This window comes from Cydia splendana, chromosome 11 (genome assembly GCF_910591565.1).
Source record: "Cydia splendana chromosome 11, ilCydSple1.2, whole genome shotgun sequence".
NCBI classification, from domain to species: Eukaryota; Metazoa; Arthropoda; class Insecta; order Lepidoptera; family Tortricidae; genus Cydia; species Cydia splendana.
The window spans coordinates 1,457,718-1,482,083 of NC_085970.1; the positions used below are offsets into that span (position 1 = coordinate 1,457,718).

At 41.8% G+C, this 24,366-nt stretch overlaps 2 protein-coding genes across 2 annotated transcripts in view; both read left to right on the forward strand.

Moving 5' to 3' along the window:
• Positions 1 to 636, forward strand: part of LOC134795192 (neurobeachin-like) — an 868,575-nt gene extending 867,939 nt beyond the window's left edge. The window contains exon 44 of the mRNA XM_063767022.1: positions 457 to 636. Coding sequence (XP_063623092.1) covers positions 457 to 636 — 180 coding nt within the window. The remainder of the gene's footprint in view (positions 1 to 456) is intronic.
• On the forward strand, positions 633 to 23,453 carry LOC134795193 (neurobeachin-like). The gene is made up of 11 exons (XM_063767023.1): positions 633 to 761; positions 8,788 to 8,907; positions 10,289 to 10,508; positions 11,704 to 12,014; positions 12,429 to 12,555; positions 12,812 to 12,973; positions 18,751 to 18,880; positions 19,151 to 19,284; positions 21,172 to 21,368; positions 21,542 to 21,693; positions 22,122 to 23,453. The coding sequence occupies exons 1-11, from the start codon at positions 633 to 635 to the stop codon at positions 22,210 to 22,212; spliced, it is 1,773 nt and encodes a 590-aa protein (XP_063623093.1). The 3' UTR covers positions 22,213 to 23,453.
• The last annotated feature ends 913 nt before the right edge of the window (positions 23,454 to 24,366 follow it).

Genomic DNA, 24,366 nt, shown 5'->3' on the forward strand with positions numbered 1-24,366 from the left:
ATGAATTAGAGATTCACTAGATATGAAATAGTAAAGATATGTGACGTTCCACGGCAAAAGGTACCTTATGGCGGCTGGCGCTTACGCTATTATTACGCACATATCTTTACTATTCCATATCTAGTGAATCTCTAATTCATTTCCCGAATCGCGCCGTCAGTCACAGATATATGCAGCCTTCAATGTATTAAAATATATATTTAGTCTAATTTTATTTCAAGTACCATTAGTTTATTAAAATCACGTATCCAGGGGTTCCCAAACTGTGCGCCGCGGCGCCCTGGTGCGCCGTAGACAGTAGAGAGGGGCGCCGCCTCACCATCATGTTACCTATCTATTTCAGATAGCCTAATAGCTAAGTTAGGGCGCCGCCGCCTAAATTTGAAACTTGCAAGTGAACCCCTGACGTAGACCAAAGGAGACAGGATAAATGACATGTATTTTTGTGTATCACAGCCAATCGGCGCTTTGAACCCCAGTCGGCGCGCGTACTTCGAAGAGCGCTACAACACATGGGAGCATGAGTCCACGCCGCCGTTCCACTACGGCACACACTACTCCACCGCCGCCTTCGTACTCAACTGGCTCGTGCGAATTGTAAGTCACTTTAGTATGACTACATCATTATTGCAATGAACCCAAGTCGGCGCGCATACTTCGAAGAGCGCTACAACACATGGGAGCACGAGTCCACGCCGCCGTTCCACTACGGCACGCACTACTCCACCGCCGCCTTCGTGCTCAACTGGCTCGTGCGAATCGTAAGTCACTGTAGTATGACTACAACATTATTGCAATGAATCCGAGTCGGCCCGCATAGTTCGAAGAGCGCTACAACACATGGGAGCACGAATCCACGCCGCCGTTCCACTACGGCACACACTATTCCAGCGCCGCCTTCGTGCCCAACTGGCTCGTGCAAATCGTAAGTACTCCTTCATGATTTTAGTACGAAAGACCATCATTAAAGCAACCGACGCGCTGAATTCGAGTCGACGCACGCTAGAAGAACGCTACAATACATATTGTCATCTTGAATACAAGTTCCTTTTTCCCATTCATGATTCATGATATGGAAGACTATCGTTATAGCCAACGGCACGTTGAATTGAATTCAAGTCGGCGCGCGTACTTTGAATACTCGTAACGCTACAATCCTTAAAGCTGCGAGACATGTTACCATTTTACATCCGTCTAGGTTAGAGATGGGTAGTGAGTAAATACTCACGGATAAATACCGAGTAAATACTCAGTATTTACTCAATATACCCGTATTTACTCGTTTATACCCAAATTGGTGGGTATAAACTATTTAGAGTGCTGAAAGGGCCATATACATTTTAAATATAGGTGTATTTTGTAAGCCGCTACTGGATTAAGTACTCAAAATTGTAAGAAATGTATTTTTAAGGGGGGCACTCCATACATGTAACTAATTGTCACAAAAATTTTTTTCAGAAACCACCTACGTGTTGCACATCATAAAATGGGTCTTTAAAAATAACTGATATGTTTCTAAGAACATTTTTGGATAAATTGAATATTTTTGGAAAAAAACCGTTTCGAAAGGCCAAAATAATTTTTATCTCTCTATAACTTTAGAACCAAAGTTCAGAAAAAATATGAAAACATATCGGGAGATTAGCCGTATAATAGAGTACAAAAAACAATATTTTCAACATCATCGGTTGAGCCATTATTGAGTTTTCTTTAAAAAACCCTTAATAAAAGGTCGTAAGTGCCGCGTAAACACGCACTTTTGCGCGACATGCAGTTATCTAGAACATCGATAGAATTTGAGTATCATGTTTTTAAAGTAAATACCTTCTTATTTAAAACTAAATTGTTAACTATGCATTATCACAATTTGCCTCTCACTAATAATTACCTTTTTTTCCTAAATTAAGCGTCCTATATGCTCTTTATTTTATAGATATTGTTAATACACGTTAGCACTCTTCAATAAAAGACAATTTTGTTCTTAAATCTCACTTTTTGAATATTTTATAACCAATCGTTTTTACCCACCTAAATGAGTAAATACGGGTATTTATCGGGTGCTTTGAGTAAATACTGAGTAAATACTCAGTATTTACTCACCCCTACCCATCTCTAGTCTAGGTATATGATATGGGAACCACTGCATATTAACAATGCATAATGTAATTAATAATGCAAACAATTTAACAATTGATTTTGGCTCAGACGACTTAGTTATTACAAACTTGCTTATCGGACAAACATGATAACAGGGACTGAATTCCACTAGTTTTAATGATCACTCATGGCATAGCCGCTTTGTTAAAATCGGGCATGGCTAAATTTTATCCCCCGACTATGGTAAATTTTGATGTCGCTAAACCTTAACCAGCCCCTATTGCATGTATAATAAAATTTGCTGTGGATAAGACATGGCAATTTTAATAATATCTCGCCCATGTCACAAGGTTGGCAATATAATGAGCTAGAAAAAATAATATCTAACGGATATAAAATATCTCTTCATATCTACGGCGCGAACGTGATATTTCTCCAACATTTTATTCTCACGATCACGAATCTTACACCCATTGTATCTTGTATCCCGACTATATTTACTTTATTACTCTGTTTGTATGCACGTGCAGTGAATTAAGTGTCAGATTGACTCATTAGGAGCACTTGAAGGGCCATTAGGGCGGTGGTAAAATTAAGAGCAGTATATTGTCATTGAAGCGCGAGCGTGAGCTCATTTAATCATCTGACGTGCCATTTTAATGCGGGCCTGGAGATTCATAACAACTATTCATAATTGGAGACGATCTTATACTGGTTCTTCTGGACCTTAGACTCGCTTTTTGCTGACGATTTAATGACACTCCTGGATTTGATTTACGACATTACACTTCGACGCCCCGCGTTTAGTTCGGATTGAAATGCATCGCGTGGCATGACGTGATGTATGTAATGGTGTTTCGTGGTGAACAAGCCATCATTATGCCATTTGAAGATTTCGTTGGTGTCCAAACCTTTACTAAAAATATGCAACTTTTTTATGTACGAGTAAATGCTGGCTAGAACATACTTACTGGTATATAGGTATACCGCAAAGAACAGAAGCGATAATAATGTTGTCTTAAAGTGATGTCTACATTATTAGAGTTGTTTTGTCTTATAATAATCGGCGTACCTCCGAGATGAACCGGGTGGGTACCTACATATAAGAAACGGTGTTACGAAATATAATTTTCAAACCGATTTCCAATGATTTTAAGCTAATTTCCAGCGACCTCGTATAGAGGAACTTTATCAGAAATAATACATAGCATTGGCAGGTAACCCATAGCATAGAAATTGCATACGTTAACTAATACAGTTATATTTGGTACCTACCTTTACCTTATCCGGGAATCCTTTACGGAAGATCAGCCTTGGCGCATCAAAAGGCTAACACCATGCTGAGCCGGGGGAGCATTTCGTGGCTATTTTACTTGTTCTGTTATGTAATTAATGATATGTGTTTTAATGTTAAATGTAAGTTTTATTTGTGTTCCTCATTTATTCTTTTTTGAAGTGAAAACTTCTTTAGCGGCGCTAGGCACTTTTTGAGGTGGGGAAAAAATGATAAACTCGAGACAGCGTAAGGCGATCACGTGACCATAAGGTTAAGATGGCCACTCATTTAGATGGCATTTAAATCAATAAAGAAAAACTCAATGACATTACATGAAAAAGGTTCTAATCTTGTACGGGTTGAAATACGAGGATCTCACAATTACATTCTAACTTTATATCACTCAAATATAATTCAATAAAGCTACATCTAGATGAAATCGCTAATAAAAGTGAACTCTAGAACTGGTGAATAAAACTCAAAATATCATGACCAAATATATTTAGATGCGAGGTCTGCAAGGTAACTTTACAATTTCTATTCGAATTTTAAACAATTAACGCTACAAATTTGAAATTCGAATTTTAAACAAGCTCACTGACCAGCAATTTCGGAACTAAAGTTTTTCAATAGAAAGGAGGATGGGTCAATAATTATACATAGTGCTGCAGACATTTTGGACTAGTCATTGAGTTTTCACTTCAGTCGGCACTCCCGGAGTGCAACCCGTTGTTTTTTATCTGTTACCTATTTTTTTATGCCACGAATAAACTATTTCTATATATCCTCTGGTCTCGAAAAAGCCAAATTAGCTCTTGATCGCTCAACGTAATTTTAGAAGCCCGACTTGCCTTTGTGCAATGAAGATTCAAAACTCGTGTTATGTGATTTGCATTAGTTGCATAATAATAGTTCGAGCGCATTTAGATGCAACATGGATGAGTATTAATCAACATGTTGCAGTTAAGAGCAAAATTACCGGCAATAATGTCCGCCATCTATCGCATCGTGATACACCGTTGAACATAGTTAATTGACCTTTCGTAAGCCTTATTACTATGGTATAAGGTCTAAAATGGGTCAGTTAAATGTTAGAGTTGTTCAAATAGGGATCCTATTACGGGAAATTGATTAGTATGGTTCGCGGAGAAGAATAAGTGGTGTGTTGTGAAATGTTATGTATACTATAATCAGGGCCGGATTAACCCTAAGTCAAAGTAGGCAACTGCCTAGGGGCCCCGCCTCGGCTAGGGGGCCCCGACGGCTCAGCGCGCACCAAAAAAAAAATTTGTGTCATAGGGTCAATTCACGAGTAAATTTTTTATTCTTAATAATAATGAGTACCTATGCTTTGTTATTGTTTTTTTTGTTCCATTCTTTAATTGAATGAAACTGTAATCAAATTGAAGCAATACTTTCAGTTTACGGGGCGTATATGCGTACCTGGGGCCTGTTTCTCAAAAGCTTGTAACTTGTAATACAAGTGGAAGTCTCTTTCTAACAAAAGCTGTCAAAAAGTGACATCCGCTTGTATTACAAGTTACAAGCTTTTTGACGGAGAGCTACGGAAATAGGTTTGCAATTAATAGAGCAACGAAATCCCTCTAGTTAGTGTGTCACACTATCATTATTAATTAATCCGGGCACCTGTCAGCTGTTCAGCTCTTCGACCATTTTGAGAAACGGGCCCCTGTTGTAAAGATTTTCTGAAAAAATGTTAATATTTACTTTTTTCGAACAACCAACAACATCTGGGTTATTTCGACTTAAAATCACGAGGACTATTGATGAAAACAAAGAAAAAGTGTCCTTAGTTTTTCTTACGAATTTTCGGTGTCAGTTTAGTGGCGGTCCATACAAAATGTATGTATGTAAAAATGCGTCACAAAAGTGACCTTTTTTCGACGATTGGTTCATGTCAGAGCGCTGCTTCCTTACAGCTCGGCCTTCGGCGTCGCTTTTTAAGAAATATTAACATTGATTTCAGTAGCTTGGCCTTTTGCCTCGCATAAAAGCTCACTTCGCTAAAAGACGCTTCGGGCTTGTCGAGCAATGCGGAGATTGCTGAGCTCGACCTTCACTTCAGCCTCACTTTTTACCTCAATTTACCATTGGTTTGTGTTCGTTATCTGCTCTACTTCAGCTTAGCCTTTGGCCTCGCTGCGCCAAGCTCGGCCTGCGGTCTCGCTTTTTAATACAATGGAATATGGTTCGTGTCTGTGCTGAACTATGTACCTATCCTGAAGCACGGATTTGACTTCGCAGCATGAAAGCTCGCCTCACTGGGGTACTTCGGACTTTTAGGCCCAGGTGAAGATCGGTACCCGGCCTGGCCTTTTAACAGGCTTTTCACAATTTGCGATATTGTTAACAAAAAATTTCGCGCTCGCTGCGCTCGCGTTTTTGGTAGGTTTTTTGGTTGACCCTTTATCTATATGTTAGCTTGACTGGTGAATTAATACAGTTAGACCAAGAAAAGTCTACAATGATTTTGATAGGATACGCAGTGCAAGTGTTATTTATACGTCATAATTTCATAGAAGTATGACTTTTAAAATAACACTTGCACTGCGTGTGCTATCAAAATCGTTGCAGACTTATCTTGCTCTAACTCTAATAATTTTAACATATGGAAATTCTTTATTACTATGTTGATTCTATTCATGTGGCTCGGCGTTTTGTCTTATGGTCGGACAATCGCTGAATTAATTAGCCTCGCAAAATATTAAATATTGAAAAAATCAACTTTGCGGCATTGAGCGTAGCCTCGCTTAAAATTTGCCATTAGAGGTAGATAGGAAAGTGACGCTCAAGCTCACAGCTTTGGTATTCCACTGGGAATTGGCCTTAAGCCTAAGGGCGATTGTGCACTACAATGAATTTTACTGTCCGGCAGTCCGAGTTTTCATGGTCCGATATGGCATGAAAAAAACGGATGATTGACTTGTGCACTTGTCCGTCTTTTTACTCGCAGGTGCGGCGCAGTGGCATGAAACACACACCCCCCCCTAGCCCGCCCCCGCCCGGCCAAGTCATGAATAATACTAATTCCAGACACAGTGCACAAGCATAAACACGTTTTTCATAGCTTTCATCTCGGACCGGAAAAAAACTGTCCGGAATGGGGAAAAATAAAATGTCGGACGGGTAAAATTACGTCTAGTGCACAAGCTACTATATACATTTAATGGCGTGCCATATCGGACCGTAAAAACTCGGACTGCCGGACAGTAAAATTCATTGTAGTGCACAATCGCCCTAAATGGCTCTCCACACACTTGATGCATCGCGGAATCGGCAATAACCGATAGAAAAAAGCTTTATGTCCAAACAATCAGAGCAACTAGACTCGGATCGTCTCGGCTGAAGATTGAAATTAAAAACGCAAACTTATTTCCCTGTACTGAACATGCTGTACCTATGCAGAATTTACTGTAGGGGGCCCCGAGCCTTGCACTGCCTAGGGGCCCCGACATGCTTAATCCGGCCCTGACTATAATCACTGGGCCGTATGATTGAGATTTCTTAGATTATAGATTAACTACATATGAAATCAGTTTTTTAGAACGCAAGTTTTCTCACCTGGGAAATAAATAAATTTGTGTGTCTATGCTGAATCACGATGTTTGAGGAACAAGTAAGGGCCGAATAAAGCAAATATCTAGAGCGAAATTTAATTTTCCCAGTACGTGGACACATAAGAAAACAAAAAAATATACCACCTACACGAGAATTATGAAAATATGTATAAATATAAATTGCCAGTGTTTATTGCATCACTCCTGTGGATCACTTGTCTTGTTAAAATAAATATATTATATACGTATTAAATTAGTTCCACTAAAAGTGACCGAAAGTTGCATCACAAAAAAGCCCTGCAAAAAGTATGAGGCCACATTCTTTACTTCGATTATTTTTTACATCAAATTTAAATTAAGTAGGTTAATATGCAAAAAATATGAGGTAATCAGCAATCTACCTAAATTATGTAATGTAATGTAACGGTTACTTCAGACAAACAGTCCATATACATAACAAATTCCAAAAAGAATTAAAAATAAATAATTAATCACAAATCACAAATTAAAAATAAATGGCAACACGATATTAGAGTTATAATTTTAATCCTGTAGTTTTCGTCAGATTATGTTCCTACACGAGTATAGTCTGGCAAAACGAATCGTTTAGTTGACAAAGTGGTAAATTTTAAAAATTTTGGCGCGAAGGGTTGATCCTCCATACAATCTTTGTAAATTTTGCGCATTTCTCTACTGACAAAATGATGTGTTGGATTATAAATAGGTACCCACGTGAATATGTAGTGTAGGTTCACTTAGAACTACGTACAACTAATCACAGACCTTATAAACTCTGGCAAATCTCCAAACCCACCACGAAGGTTATAATCGCTCACAACCCCACAAGCACAACCGAGTTAACATTCAATCAAATATGAACCTTTTTACAACGTATTAAGGGCTTTACCGACCGACACATAAGTTGGTGTCGTATATGATGCATCTTCTAAGAACAATGGTGTATATTCCGAGGATCAAAGAGTGGTCGCCGTGAACTAACGAATGCATCGCCGTGATGAGCTGTCGGAACAATTTTGATCGCGAGAGATACGCGTCGAAGCAGCTGCGCGTGCGGCGATTTTTGGATTTCTCGTTTTATACGTGTCTCTTTTACTCAGGCCATTCACTGCTTATGGGCGAAAGGGATAGTGAGTTAAGTGAACGATTTATGGACTTTAGAGTAGACTGAGGGCGAACGGAAAAAGGCAATAGAAATACAAATAAAATGAGCGGAGATAGAGATGTTTTGTGTCTGTAGCTGAGGGTGCAATAGCGTTTTTTTACTTTTTGAATAATAATAGCTATAACGAAAAATGAAAAATTAATAGGTAACAATGAAAAACGATAGACCTGACGTCAAATTTTAAAGTGTATATTATCAAGCAAAGTGACATTTTAAAGTCACACGTGTATTTTTATTCATTACATTCGCAATAAAATTAGGTTTTGAATATTTACTATTTTTATTACAATGCTCGATAGGGTCAAATCTTACAAGCTAAATTAGATTAGAGTTTGTGCTGAAACTTCACATAAGTTGGGTGCCAATGCAATATTATGGTACCTACATACCATCGAGCTGATCTGATGATGGAGACAGGAGGTGCCATGGAAGTCTGTGATGATAAAACAACGCAACCTAATTGTGTTTGTGTTTTTTAGAATCTCGATGAGTATTAGTTGCATGTTGAAAGGAAAGTAGCCAGATGTACCAAAATATTTTTTTCACAAAAAACTTATTTGTAATTAGTTCCTGATATATGGGCGATTTGGCACTGTTGCAAGCGCCATGCTCACGGAGTAACTTACTAACTAACTTGTATTGTTGTTTCGCAGGAGCCGATGACGACGATGTTCCTGGCGCTGCAGGGGGGCAAGTTCGACCACCCCAACCGGCTGTTCTCCTCCATCGCCATGTCCTGGAAGAACTGTCAGCGGGACACCTCTGACGTCAAGGTTAGTTAGTACCTACCTACACACAAGTCTGAATAACCCGGAGTTGTGAGCTGCTGAAATGACATAAATTTTCCCTTGTAATATCTGCATACCACTACGTTCTACTGACTCGGCTTTATCAAGCGTTTGGTTGCCTTTATGTAATTGTACTTAAAAGATGAGTATCTTCAGGAAGGTACCTATTCCCAAAGCGGACTGGCTACGATACACATGACTACGATCCGACCAAAAAGTGTGACCGAAATAAAGCCAAACTACAGAATTCCATCCAAACTGTGGAACGACGTCAGTAGACAATATATAAACACGACAATAATTCAATATGATAACTTGTGTAAATATTAAGACACAGCTCTTGGGTCATATGCTCCCTTTCGGACCGCTTTCTGTAGGTATAGTCTCCTCACACCTATTTTACTCGGTGATATTGTTCAATCTTGAATTGCATTTAAAGTAAGTCTCCAATCGTGAGGCGTATCCCTGGTTACCATAGTTTCTATAAAACGTATCAAGTGGATATCAAATAAATGCACCGATTACCGAGCGCAGCGAAGCGCGAGTTTGCATAACCTGCCATCAAGTCAGGATAGGTTACACGAGGCTCGTGCCAGCGCTGACAACTCTACGATCTTACAGTCCAAGTGCAGTGAAGACATAATTATGCTCTTATGTTTAACATAAGACGCTTATTTACCGCGTAATCGGTGAATATGGACAAACATCTGCGCTGTTAGTTGCAATTTAATCTGAGTGTTGTTTTCAATTACTCTTTCATTACACTACCTTGGCACAGATCTGTGTTTGATAACGGTTGTCTGTATTTGTAAAATATGTAGCAAAGTAATTAAACATCAAACTTTTGCAGTTTATACGTTAATCACAATTTTATGTTCACTCATTTGGTTGTCTCACATCAATTTGGACTAGAATGAGGACCGTGCACGTTGTAGGTTCTGCCATCTTGTGGCCTAAATGAGAAACTTATACTTGACATTTACACTTTGCGCCAATAAACAAGGGTTATGGACGGCATGGACGCTCCCCATACCTATTACTGCAATCACCGATTTATTCAGTTACTCATTATGAAAAACCAATGGACATTTTTTAGGACTTGAATCTATCATTTTTTTTTATTTGGTTTTGTAAAGCGCAACATTTACCCTACTACTTAACCTTTCACCAATCACCAATTTTGCTCCCAGCAATCAATCAGCAACTTTCGCAGAAAAATTAAGTAAAATCTAGGCTGTCAGACGAAATAGTCAGCAGCTGCAGAGGTCCCCAATCACCCTGCTTAGAAGCCAGGCCCTGCAGGTAGATACCGTTATTAAAAGTAATAAGCCCGATGTAATATTGACTGCCTTGTTTGTTCCTTCAGGAGCTGATCCCTGAGCTGTTCTTCCTGCCCGAGATGCTTGTAAACAGCGCAGGCTACCGACTCGGCCTGCCGGACTCACCGTCTGGAGACGTGATCCTTCCACCCTGGGCCTCGTCCGCTGAGGAGTTCGTGCGGATCAACCGAATGGCACTCGAATCAGAGTTCGTGTCCTGCCAGCTGCATCAGTGGATCGACCTTATCTTTGGATACAAGCAGAGAGGTAGGTACCATACCTTGGTGAAATCTGGAAACTCCTTCTTCTACTGAAATTCATGTAGATAGGCATATGAATATAATGAAAGTGTTTCGTACGAGTTACAACGGTGATTTGACCTACTCTATACACTTTTTTTATTTGACTTCATCATCAGATAAGTTTTGAACCGTACTTAAAATAGAATACATTTTTTACCTCTGAAATTAGGCAACATTATTGTTTACACTTTTTGCTCGGTAAGTAATTAGTAAGGTAGTTTAAACCATTGAACCGTATCGGCTGCTTTATGATGTTTCATCGACAATTTGGGTTAGTCATAGCTACAAGAAGACACCCAAGTAAGATGGGATCCGATTTACACGGAACTAAATAGTAATTAAATAGTCAATTAGACAAAAACAGTAATTAGTTAGCGGAACGGAACAACTGTCTTTTTCCGGAAATTCGAGCCGGTGGAGCGGAAGTAGGTACTAGTCATAAATGTGACTAATACTTGAGACGATCGAGCTCATTCACCATAAAAACCCTTACTACTGGGATAAAAAGTACCTAGTTCCGTTTATTTCTTTTGGAGCACCGACTTTCTAAAGGTCGCGACCGATCTATTATGGTATACTTTCGATGTTTCATTTGCCAAATTTTCATTTAACCGAACGCGTTAATTTCATAAACCGTTATGTTTCCTAAACTTTTGCAAAATACCTCCTGTAGAAGCCGTTAGATTAGGCCAGGTAAGATTTGTGGCCCTTTCGAATGTTGGACAGTTTTTGAAAAACGCTTTGTCAAATGAAAATTTGCAGATAAAATATCGGGGTATAGGTTGTCTGGAAGAGATCGATTTTAGTGATAAGACCGCCTGTTGTTACCTGATTCTATTTTTCCGTTAAAATTTCTTTGTAGTTTTACATGTATGTAAAATGTATAATTATTGGTCCAATAAAGAATATTTACTTACTTACTTATAAAACAGTTTCGCTGTTGCGATAGATAACCCAAAATACCCTTGACGGTACGATCCTTTAAGAGTCTGTCGAGCCCTACCTCATAAATGTTAGTTCTATTCTATTAGGTGTGTGGTGTGTCTAGGTATGAGGACTTCATAAACGTAAAATTATACACAGGATATGTGTATAAGTCCCTAGTATAATTTTTGACACTAATAGTATTAATAATAAATATTTATATTATTCCTTCTCAGGGCCCGAAGCCGTCCGCGCCACCAACGTGTTCTACTACCTAACATACGAGGGCGGCGTCCGTCTCGACCAGATCACCGAGCCCGTCACCCGCGCGGCCGTCGAGGACCAGATCCGAAGCTTCGGACAAACCCCGGCACAGCTGCTCAGCGAACCTCACCCACCGAGGGCGTCTACTATGCATCTGGCGCCGCTAATGTTCGCCGCGGCGCCAGATGATGTGTGCCTCAGGCTGAAGCTGCCTTCGAATGCCGCTGTTGTTCATGTGTCCGCGAACACGTATCCGCAGCTTGCGATGCCTGCTGCCGTTACGGTAATTAGATATGATAATTGTAATAGGTACTCGAAGAGAAATTGCTTCCCTTTTCCCTGTCTCTCTACCGCTGCGGACATGATGAGCATCTAAGTAACTCGACCCCTTATGCATAAAAGTTAGAAAATTTCTAACAAACACAAAATATGTCACAATTACCGATAGGGATAAAAGATTATCAATAGCGTTTTAGATTTATCGGACGTTTAATGAATTGTGTCAATAATTATCAGCGAACCTAACGAGCTACAAGGATCAGTCATGCATCCTGGTATCCGATTTTCTCTCTCGCATTTAATAAATCGTAACAAAGTGCCGTGCCAGCCTACTTGACACGAGATTATGCACTTTTAAAAAATTGTTAAAGTGGAATTATTTATAGTTCTCGTATTAATGGAACCATTTTGGTTGCAGGTGAGCGCGGCGCGCGCGTTCGCGGCGCACCGCTGGGCGGGCGGCGGCTGCGCGCACGCCGGCGCGCGCCACGCCGCCGACCACGCCGCGCCGCCCGCCGCGCCGCTGCTCATGGACCCTGTCTGGGGTAAGATATCTCCTCCTGCCTTCTGTGATCCTGGTACCCAACCAAGCTTGTACAGTGAGGTTTGCCAGTAGCCACGGATATTTCTGTACTCGACCTTATCAACGAGGGGCCAGTGCACCTTCGCCTGCGCCTCTAATGATGGAACCTGTCTGGGGTAAGATACTGGCATATCTCTTCCCTGTATAAACCCTGTGGAATGAGGGGATTAGCCCCTTTTTGCTTATGATATTTTAAGAATATTCTTTACTCTCCACAGCAAACGGCGGCGCCGCTGCGTTAGCCCGACGACAGCTCGGCGACAACTTCTCGCAGCGAGTCCGCGCGAGGACCAACTGCTTCGTCACCACGGTGGACTCGCGGTTCCTCATCGCGGCTGGCTTCTGGGACAATTCCTTCCGCGTCTTCTCTACAGAGACAGGTAGCTACTGTAAAGGTTTGCAACCTTTACAGCCTTTTTAATCTGTGACTGGTTAGTTATGATATTTAAATTTGGAATATCAGCCCGCTGTCAAATAAAACGCGGTGCGCATTCGGCATTCGATCAGAGGCAGCTACCTAGTATAGATATTGATCTGGATGTAAATTTCTCTCAAAATATATTAATAGAAAGTCTACTACGTGTTTTCCATGCCCACGTCGTCCACCAGATAGGCCGCCCTCTTTACATGGTGGAGGCGCGGGGATTTCCTTGCATGTATCATGAAACGGCCGACTAGATGACACTTCTTCAGCTGCGCATCTGGATGCAGCGTCAGCCATGAGCCCCTGCTGAGCTCAGGTTCATCTCGGAAGGCGCGGCGAGAGGACCGGCGGCCATATGTAGCCCCCACTTCATCGCCACTGCCAACGACCGGGAACTGCTACTAGCCACCTCCTGGCTCCACTTCATCGCTAATGGTGCAGCAAGAAGTCTGGTGGCCATAGGCAGCCCTCACTTCGGCTCCACCACCGATGAAGAACATCAGCTGCTGATAAATATTTTTTTATATTTGTTTATTATTGTAAAATAAAAATGCGGCTTGTTTTCTTATTTTGACGTTAGGCGAATTTGCTAACAGCTGTCAGAATTACAAGTGTCATCTAGTAATGGCCAATGACAATTAGCTGTGAGGAAGTTCGAATGAAAAAAGAGGGTTTAACTCGGGTCGAGGGTCTGGTTTTTTTATCCTTTTTCCAAACCAAGCCCACATCTGACCTATTTGCGAGGATTTCAGCCATAGGCATAACCTACGTAGAAGGTCGTAGATATTGACTACCTTGCATAAGGCCGACCATTAGCGAAGGGATGTTAGGAAAAAAATTGTAGGGGTTTATGGGGGTTCAGGCAGGAGGAGCAATAATAACCGCGGTATAGTCAGTTAAATAATGAACATTTATTGAAATGTATCGTCGTCTTATATACTATTCCTAAACCTACGAAAAACAGAAAGATAGGTATCTTAAAACCGCAGAATCTATTCTACCCTTTGACGTAAATCGCGCCTCTCTAGAGTGCGATGGCATATCTTCTATCCCGCTCACAATCGCCGGTTGCATGAAGTGGGTAGTAGAAAATACAGCAATTCAGGACTACCGCGGAGAATGTCACTTTCGAGAGTAGCACGCCCTGTCTTCCATCTCGCTCCAACCGTTGCGTAAATACGTGCGCGCCGCCTGCGCGCGCCTCAGTTGCGTCCGGCCGTCGATGCGAGCGCATGTCCCATAGCACTCCCTCTCAAGCGAAGCGAATACGTTTCGTGACTCTGCCCGATCTCGTCACATATGTCTGGGCTAGAAGACTGGCTGTCGCTTGTGACGTCTTCATTGTAGATGTAGGCTGGCTTCAGACGCTCAATAGTGACGACAGTAGTTCGTTGTGGCATTTGTATCTTGAAATACTTGTCGTAGCGTTTGAGAACCTCGAACGGACCGTCATATGGTGGTGTGAGCGGGGGTCGCACGGTGTCATTACGCACGAATACGTGAGTGCACGACGCAAGGTCCTTATGCACGAAAGGTCTCCATTGCGTGGCGTGCGTCCGGGTTACAGGAACAAGTGATGACATTATCTCTGACAAACGTCGTACAAACTCTGCATCTTCAATCGTCGACTTTGTAGGTACGAAGAAATCAGCTGGCATGCGTAGTGGAGATCCATACGTCATCAATGCAGGGCTTAGGTTGTTATCGCTGCGTAATGCGGCTCGTAATCCAAATAAAACTGTAGGCAGCTCTTCGGACCATCTTGAACTTTCGCCCCTTGCCATAAGAGCGGCTTTCAAGGTGCGGTGTAGCCTCTCCACTTGAGAATTCGCCTGAGGGTGGTAGGCAGTGGTACGTATTCTCGTAGTCCCAAGCTTCTTCAGGAGAGCGTTGAAAAGGTTTGACTCAAAGGTACGACCTTGATCTGACGTGATGCGTAGCGGACATCCAAATCTCGTAATCCAGTGCTCGTACAAGACTTTAGCGACAACTTCAGCTGTTATGTCACGTACTGGTATTGCCTCGGGCCACTTCGTGCAGCGGTCGATCATTGTGACGCAATATCGATAATCATTTGATATTCTTAGGGGTCCCACGATATCGATATGCAGATGCTCGAAACGTTGAGATGGCGGGAACTCGCCGATAGGTGGAATCACGTGACGATGTATTTTAGCTCGTTGACATCCAATGCATGCTCGAGTCCAAAGTGCGACGTCTCTGTTCATTGCTGGCCAAAAGTACTTAGATGCCATAAGTCTCCTCGTTGCGCGTACACCTGAGTGGCTTATACCGTGTTGCGCTTTGTAGGCCGCATAACGATAAGCGATAGGTAAGTACGGTCGCGGTGTGCCAGTTGAGAGCTCACACGTGATTGGTCGATTGATGGCTGGTAACGTGACTTCAGTGAACTTCAGATTTTCTTGAGTTTTCAATTTTGTTAGTTCTTCATCGGTGCGCTGGTCGGTGGCTAACTTGTCAAAATCTATTGCGGAAGGACATTGTATTTCTTCGATTCGTGATAAGGCGTCAGCGATGTTGTTTTTGTCGCCTGGGATATACTGGATGCTCGAACAAAATTGGCTAATGAAGTGCAGTTGGCGCTCGCGTCTCGGAGTGTCGCTGCTGCTCGGTGCTCGCGTAAGTGCGTGCGTAAGTGGTCTGTGATCCGTGTAGACGATGACGTCATTGCCTTCTATAAGTCGTCTGAAGTGCTTTACAGCCATGTAAATCGCTAGGAGTTCGCGATCATACACACTGTAGCGGCGTTGCGTCGGACTCAGTGCCTTCGAGAAAAATGCCAGAGGTTTCCAAACATCATCAACTTTCTGTTGGACTACTCCTCCTACGCTGTGGTCTGATGCATCACTCATGATACATAGAGGAGCGCCGTGAACTGGATATGATAGCGTAGTTGCTTCCAATATGCTTTGGCGGCATTTCTTGAAAGCTTCATCTGACTCGGTGTTCCATTCGATAGGAGTCTTGTCATTTTTCTTGGAGTTGTGCAGATACTTGTTGAGTTGAGACTGAAGTTCCGCTTGATGTGGTAGGCAGTCACGGTAAAAATTTAACATGCCTAGAAATCTTCTCAGCTCACAGACTGTCTTCGGCTTTGGGTAATTCGATATTGCTTCGATCCGTTCTTGAGTGGGACTGATGCCGTCGGGTGATACTTCATAGCCAAGGAAGTTGATTTTTCTTCGTCCGAACTCGCATTTATCGACATTGAGAGTTACGCCGTATTTATCTAGGCGTTCCAGGACTTGTCGAAGCAGTGTTTTGTGTTCTTCTTCATTTTCAGAGGACAGGAGAAGATCATCGACGTAGCAGAAACAGCCATCTATGCCTCGTAGAACGTCGTGCATGAATCGTTGGAATGTTTGGCTTGAGTTACGGAGCCCGAACGTCATTGAGTTAAACTGGAACAACCCGAACGGTGTGATTATTGAAGTTTTCTGCGCGTCTTCTTTGTTCATGGGTATCCAAAAATACGCCATCTTCAGGTCTAATTTAGAAAAAATCTTCTTATTGTGCAACTGGTATGTAAAATCTTGAATTCGAGGTAACGGATAGCGATCGGGTTGCGTTACGGCGTTCAGACGTCTATAGTCGCCGCATACACGTAGAGAACCATCTTTCTTCTTGACAACGTGCAGTGGACTTGCCCAGGGGCTGTTTGAGGGTTGACAGATGCCCATTTCCATCAAGCGTTCGAATTCGGCCTTCGCCGCTGCATATTTGTCGGGCGGCAGTGGGCGTGCCCTGGCGAAGAGTGGGGGGCCCGTAGTCTCGATGAAATGTTGCACGTTGTGCTTGGCCGGCGTTTTTAAAGACATTGGTCGTAGTACATTAGGATACTGCTTGAGAATCTCGTAGTAGGCTTGATTGCTGCTGATCAAATAGACGGTTTCTTGAGTACTTCGAACTGTTAACGCGTTGACTTGGAGTTTAGTGGTTTTATCGATGAGCTTCTTTTGATCCAGGTCAGCTAGCAGCTTGTAGTGCCGAAGGAAATCAGCTCCGAGGATTGAGGTCTTGATGGCAGCCACGATAAACGTCCAACGGTAGTCGCGCCGTAGCCCCAAGTTGAGAGTGATCGTTTTCTCTCCATAGGTCTTTATCGGCGTGTCGTTTGCGGCGTAAAGCTTGTAGGTGCTTGATAACTGGTTTTTCTTGTGATGCGACGTTAGTACAGATATTTCGGCGCCAGTGTCGACGAGGTAACGTTCTCGAGAGTTGCGATCGATGACACATAGGCGGTTGCTGACTGAAGGTACACCGAGGCCCGCCAGAGTCGGTGTAGGCATTAGTTTTCCGATGAGCTAGTTTTCTTGCTACACGGCGATTCACATCTTCGTGCTTTGTCTCCGAATCTGAAGTGATATCTGCAGAGCCATCCAGGATCACCTGGATTGCGTGAAGTTCCATGCGCCGCCATAGATCTCGAACGGGAACGGCTGCGAGAGCGAAAGGGACGGCGATAGCGTTGCCGGCCGCCGGACCGAAGGGCTGCAATTTCGAGTGTTAAACTGTCGAGCTTCTGGGATAACTTCTCAAAAAATGTGTTTTGGCTGCTTTGCGGGGCTTGAAAGTCTGTGGCTTGTGTGACTGCAGCAACGGTGACTGGCTCGGCGTGCTCTAACATCTTGTCGGCCATGGCGGCGATCACGTCGGGGTCACCAGATATGGGGGTTCAGGCAGGAGGAGCAATAATAACCGCGGTATAGTCAGTTAAATAATGAACATTTATTGAAATGTATCGTCGTCTTATATACTATTCCTAAACCTACGAAAAACAGAAAGATAGGTATCTTAAAACCGCAGAATCTATTCTACCCTTTGACGTAAATCGCGCCTCTCTAGAGTGCGATGGCATATCTTCTATCCCGCTCACAATCGCCGGTTGCATGAAGTGGGTAGTAGAAAATACAGCAATTCAGGACTACCGCGGAGAATGTCACTTTCGAGAGTAGCACGCCCTGTCTTCCATCTCGCTCCAACCGTTGCGTAAATACGTGCGCGCCGCCTGCGCGCGCCTCAGTTGCGTCCGGCCGTCGATGCGAGCGCATGTCCCATAGGTTGGATCTAGGTAGGGCCAATCGGTAGTTAGGATAGAATAGGATAGGGCGTAGTTTTGTGAGAGATAGCTGCCTCTTTCACCCGAGGAGACGAGATATGTAAAGGTTTGCAACCTTTACAGCCTTTTTAATCTGTGACTGGTTAGTTATGATATTTAAATTTGGAATATCAGCCCGCTGTCAAATAGAACGCGGTGCGCATTCGGCATTCGATCAGAGGCAGCTACCTAGTATTGAGATTGATCTGGATGTAAATTTCTCTCAAAATATATTAATAGAAAGTCTACTACGTGTTTTCCATGCCCACGTCGTCCACCAGATAGGCCGCCCTCTTTACACTACTACCTTCATATGGTAGATGGCATTTCTCATCTAACCAGCTTCTATCAGCAGTTTACATACGTAGGTATTGGTTTTATGATTTGTTTTATGATAAACGAGCAGACGAATCGCCTGATGGATTGTAATTTAATTTCGTTTGGCATTTTATTTGCATGAAAAATAAAGCTGATTTTGCTGGGTTACAAGACGACACCAGTTTCTTTTTTATCCATAGAACTTAATTAAAATTAAGCGCTATTATGATGTAATGTTCTATACTTGTAGTATGTACTTGGTTCAGGTTTGTAAAAACGATAATTTCTGCTTGCAGCCAAGATCGTCCAAATAATCTTCGGCCACTACGGCGTCGTCACTTGCGTATGCCGGTCGGAGTGCAACATCACGTCCGATTGCTACATCGCATCCGGGTCGGAAGACTGCACCGTGCTGCTCTGGCATTGGTACGTTTGATAACTGACTCTATTTCATCTCTGTTGTATAACTGATTTGTCTGTTTGTAGAGTTCAGTAGAATTAGCAGCTCCATGGTGTTTAACTGATTCAGTTACCTTTCGGAGGTTTCAACACCTCAGCAGTGGTGAAAATCCGTAACTTCAACATTTTTTAAGTTTTAGGTACTAGTGTTTTTGTTGGAGCTAAAAGGCAGCTACAATAATTCTAAATCTTCTTTTCACAAGTACCAGGAGCGCATAACCATTAACCGTCTTACAGGTCCGCGCGGCACGGCGGCATCGTGGGTGAAGGCGAGACGCCGGCGCCGCGCGTAACGTTGACGGGCCACGACGCTCCCATTAACGGAGTCCTGGTGTCTGCTGAGCTAGGCTTGGTTATTTCTTCATCAGTCAGTGAGTATTGGCGAAATTGCTGATTTTTATTTTGATATTTGATTGTTTTCGTTGCGAAAAGTTTTCCAGTACGGATATGATGGTTATATTTATCTATATGATAGCTTGGTAATGACAGTGTTCGAATGACGGTGACAATATTTTTTTTATCACGTGGATGAAGCCATCCATAGTACGCCTGTACATATATTTTTTACTAGTTCCAACTGTTGGAAATGTTTGTATCAACTAAAAGTGCGTAGTCTGTGGTTTATGTTATGAAGTATTTTCTTTGTAGGTATTTAGCAAATGCGAGGGCTGCCTTTTAAATTCTGTCGTTTGGTAAAACTAAAGACAATATAAGTGTTAATTGGTATTTATTGTTTTTCAAAGTAATCACCGTGATACGTAATACACTTTTTCATTCGATCGAACCAGTTTTCGAAACACTTATTAAAGTCCGAAGTCGGGGTCTCCAAAATGGCCGTTTTGTATGCCTCAACCGCTTCTTCAGGCGTTCGGTACCGTTGACCACGAAGTCGTTGCTTAATTTTTGGAAAAGTGAAGAAGTCATTGGGGCTTAAGTCTGGACTGTACGGCGGGTGTTCCAGATTTTCGACGTTTTGCTCTTTTAAAAACTCAATTGTCTGCCTAGCGGTGTGCGAGCTCGCATTATCGTGGTGCAGTACTATACGACGTCGGGGGTTGTTTTTTCGGAACTCGCTGATAACTTCTGGTAAACAAACATTGGTATACCAGTCAGCATTGACCGTTTTACGATCCTCTAGCACGGTAGTGGCAACGTGGCCACTTTTCGCTACAAACGTGGCGACCATTTTTTTCGAAGTGCTCCGTGAGCGTATTACTTTGGTCGGTTTTGGCTCATCTTGGAATACCCAAACAGTCGACTGCTGTTTAGAATCCGGATCGTAGGCATATATCCAAGACTCGTCACCACTGATAATGTCGTAAACGTGTTTAGAGTTTCCTCGGTTGTATTTTCGTAGAGTTTTGCGACACCATCTAACGCGAGCCGTTTTTTGGTCTTCACTAAGTAAATGTGGTATCCAGCGTGAGATCAATTTTTTTACGCCTAAGTGGTCATGCAAAATATTTTGAACACTGGTCCCTGAAATACCCAATGAAGCTTCTATCTCACGGTATGTCGCATGGCGATCTTCGACGATCAGTTGCCGTACAGCATCAATGTTCTCCTGAGTCACGGCTGTTTTTGGTCGACCTTCACGATGCCTATCACTAAAACTAGAGCAACCACGTTGAAATTCTAAATACCAACGTTCCACAGTGCGGAGGCATGGTGCTTCATTATTAAAAACAGTAGTCAACTCTTCAAAGCACTGAAGACGCGTTAAACCTCTTTTGAAGTTGTAAAAAATGATCGCACGTAAATTTTCCTTCGTAATTTCCATTTTCACAACTGACTTGTCAACTTTGAACCGACGCTGTTCTGAAACGATTCGGCCGATCTCGAGTCATTCTTTTGTTTTCGAGTTCTAAATTCAAATATTTTACGATGATACTAGTTGTTTTTTTATAAAATCGCGGGAGGTTTGCAAACGATAGAACTTAAAAGGCAGCCCTCGTATAAGGACATGTTTTTGTTAAACGGTGGAAGCGCCCTCTCCGTTAAGCTCTGCATGTATATCCTTTTTTCCAAATCTTTTATCATCATGGTAATTTTAATCCTGGTCACGGCACCAAATTGTAACACTCTCCGTACTTAGTATGTATTAATCGAACGATACGAGTGCTTTTTAAAAATAATAGGGGCTTCATATTCTCCTCTTTCGTATAGTTAAATGAATCGTTTAGAGTGGGTCAGAATATTTTTTGTAGATGTACAATATGCTAGATCGATCTTGCATATATATTTGTTTGTGTTTCCAGACGGCCCCGTCCTGATCCACACGACGTTCGGCGAGCTGCTGCGCGCGCTGCCGGCGGCGGAGGGCGTGGCGGCGCCGCGGCAGCTGGCGCTGTCGCGCGAGGGCGTGGTCGTGGTGGCCTACGCGCGCGGCCACCTCGCCGCCTACACGCTCAACGGCCGCCGCCACCGCCACGAGACGCATAACGACAACTTCCAGGTTCATTATACACACTTCTCTCACCCCCAGACGATTCGATCCCGATTCAAATCACGTTCGGCGAGCTTTTATAGTATTTTTCTAACTCGATGAGTACGCTGCCATATTTTCTGTATGGAGAACGAAAGTAGTTTATAGTCAGTTTGTTAAATACTATTATTGTCTCTTTTCAGTGCCTGCTCCTGTCCCGCTGCGGCGAATACCTAGTTTGTGGAGGCGACGCGGGCGTGGTGGAGGTGTGGCGCGCCTTCACGCTGGCGCCGCTGTACGCCTTCCCGCCCGCCGGCGCGGCCGTCTGCTCGCTCGCGCTGTCGCACGATCAGAAGTGAGTGTCGCCATCACCAGCTCTGCTGTGCTAACACCTCGCGGGGCCTGGTATAACTACCCCGTACATTACTAGTAAAACTACCCCCAGTACACGCTAATAGAATAATTAATGGCATAGTCATAAAAGAGAAATGGATCAAATCGATAAAATGAAATCCTTTACGTAAGCCTCAATTCCGCGTCGTCAACGGCGAGATGCAGCTACCTTTACCTCCCACCGTCATGATATAGCACACGCGTTTTCATACAAAATATTTATGATAAAATGATAAAAATTTACGAGATAAAAATAAAAACAATCTTAAACTTAGTACTTACCCCATTTCTTAGTTAAATGGACATTAAACTTTTTGGATAAATTAGACCATTTTTATAATACTTCTTCAATTATTATATTTTTTGAACGCAATCAATTTTCATTTCCAGATTCCTGCTCGCGGGTCTAGAGAACGGTTCCCTCGTGGTATTCCACATCGACTTCAACCGCTGGCACCACGAATACCAGCAACGCTACTGACTGCAGTAACCAACTACAGTAAACCCGGCTGCAGTAGTCACCGACTGCAGTGCGTGTAATTAATTCAATTAAATCTCTAGTTAAATATTACGAATGAATTTAGTACTCGCGTTAGTTGTTTCGTTTGTCGCTTGCGGCGATTACGAACGCGATTAAGGCAGGTTCACTCCGATAGTACCTCTCATGTGACTTTATGAAAACTTTAGCATGAAGCTAGTCGAATAATTTGATGACTATCTCAATATTCTTAGTCAATTCTCAAAGGGATTTCAAATGCAAAGGTGTGTCCCGATCTAGTTTGTTGTAGATTGCGCACTGTATGCGAACCTTGCACGAGTTGCGCAAGTCAGGCGCGCAATCTAAAGCAAAATGCTTGCACGTTCGCTAAATTTGGACACATCACACATGTGTGGTACTAAAACGAGGTATTTAAAGTAACACTATTTACACAAAGCGGTGTATTTTATTCGCAACGATATAATCGCCCTGGAATTAAAAATGGCTTGAAATGATTTAGGTAATGTTAAAGGGCTTTCGTGTAAATAGTGTAGTGTTAGAGCAGTAATATAAGGTAACGTTGACGTCACTGGTTGTAAACTATTTGATATTTTGTGTGAGCCGTAGCAAAAAGCTAATTTAATTAACATTTACATTCCATTTTCAAAGTATTATTTTAATTTTATTTTTGTGAGTAGATTAAGTTTACAATATTATTTAATATTTACAACATTTATTGAAGATTATTTAGTAGTGCCATAGGATAATGTTTTAATAATTGACTTAAAGTATTGTATGTACTTATTATAAACGTACGATCTCCAACGATTGGCGTCCATTTAATCGGTTGACATAATAGTTAATTAATGTACTTAATTTATACATTTTGGTGCAATATTTATAATTTATTTACAGATTATTATTGTATGTATTAATTATAAATTGTATGGTATTATTTCAGTATTGATCGATATAAATATTATTTCAATTAATTTTATTGCAATATCTATTATAAGCTTGGGAATTTTCCGATCAATTTCAATATATGTTTTGATAAGAATTCAATCTGTTCTAAGTGTACTTAACTTGTCTTTAAGAATCATTTTTGCAGCTCCTTCTATTTATTACTTCTCTATTCTTGTTATATTGGTGATGGGCTTCTTGTACTTAATTATTGTAGGAAATTATTAATTTTGTTTGTTTAAGATTTTTGGTTTTTATTAAATGGTTATACAAATATTTTAGTTTTTTTTCAATTTTCCTTTTCTTGTATTTTTTATGGATATTTATTAAATTGAGAACCAGGATTTTATAACTGCAAAGGCGTTGATCCCACAGATAAAGAATTATGGAAAATGCGCGGCAAATAACGTGTACGAGGGACGCGAAAGTGCCAACATGTAGACATTTTCGCTAATTATACTATGTCAATAAGCATGTAGCGGATAGAAAACTAAGGCTAAGTATAACTTGTGTTACGGCTGAGTATGAAATAATAGTTTTGTACGCAACACTCGTCTTGTGACGTTGTATTTATTGTACAATCGAGTTTTAAAAACTATATTTTTGCATCACAACACCAGCACCGCTCCTTCCGTTCTGTGATTTAGGCTTAAACGTGCACGTAGACTTACCTTCTGACTTTCCTATCTCGTGCCAAAACTAACTGTAATATAATATCGGGCAAGCAAATTCAGACTATCATAGAAATAATCATACAGCGACCATTTTGAGCCTACTCTTACGAGAAAGCTCCGTCTATCTATAGTGCATAACTATTCAAATTTACATAATTAACTTATTACTAGAAATAGGACTTGAAACTGTCGTATACCGCCCTTATATTAGATCTAAAATGACATTGTGTTCTAGAGAATTCTATATTAAAGTCTAATTTCACGTATTGGTCTTCTAGAGAATTGTACAAATAACTTGAAACCCTTATTCTCACGTCCCACTGTAGTGTATGAGCAGCTATACTAGCTGTAGCTCCTCGCTCCCTAGACTATTGCTAAGCTAATCGCTCTATGCTGTAGATGGTTTAGCAACTAAAGTCGGCAAAAAATAACACCTATGTTAATAGTGATAAGGTTGAAACTCTGGCGACTTTTCTTGCTGAACGATTAGTTATCACGAATAGTTATCTTGTAGAAAAAC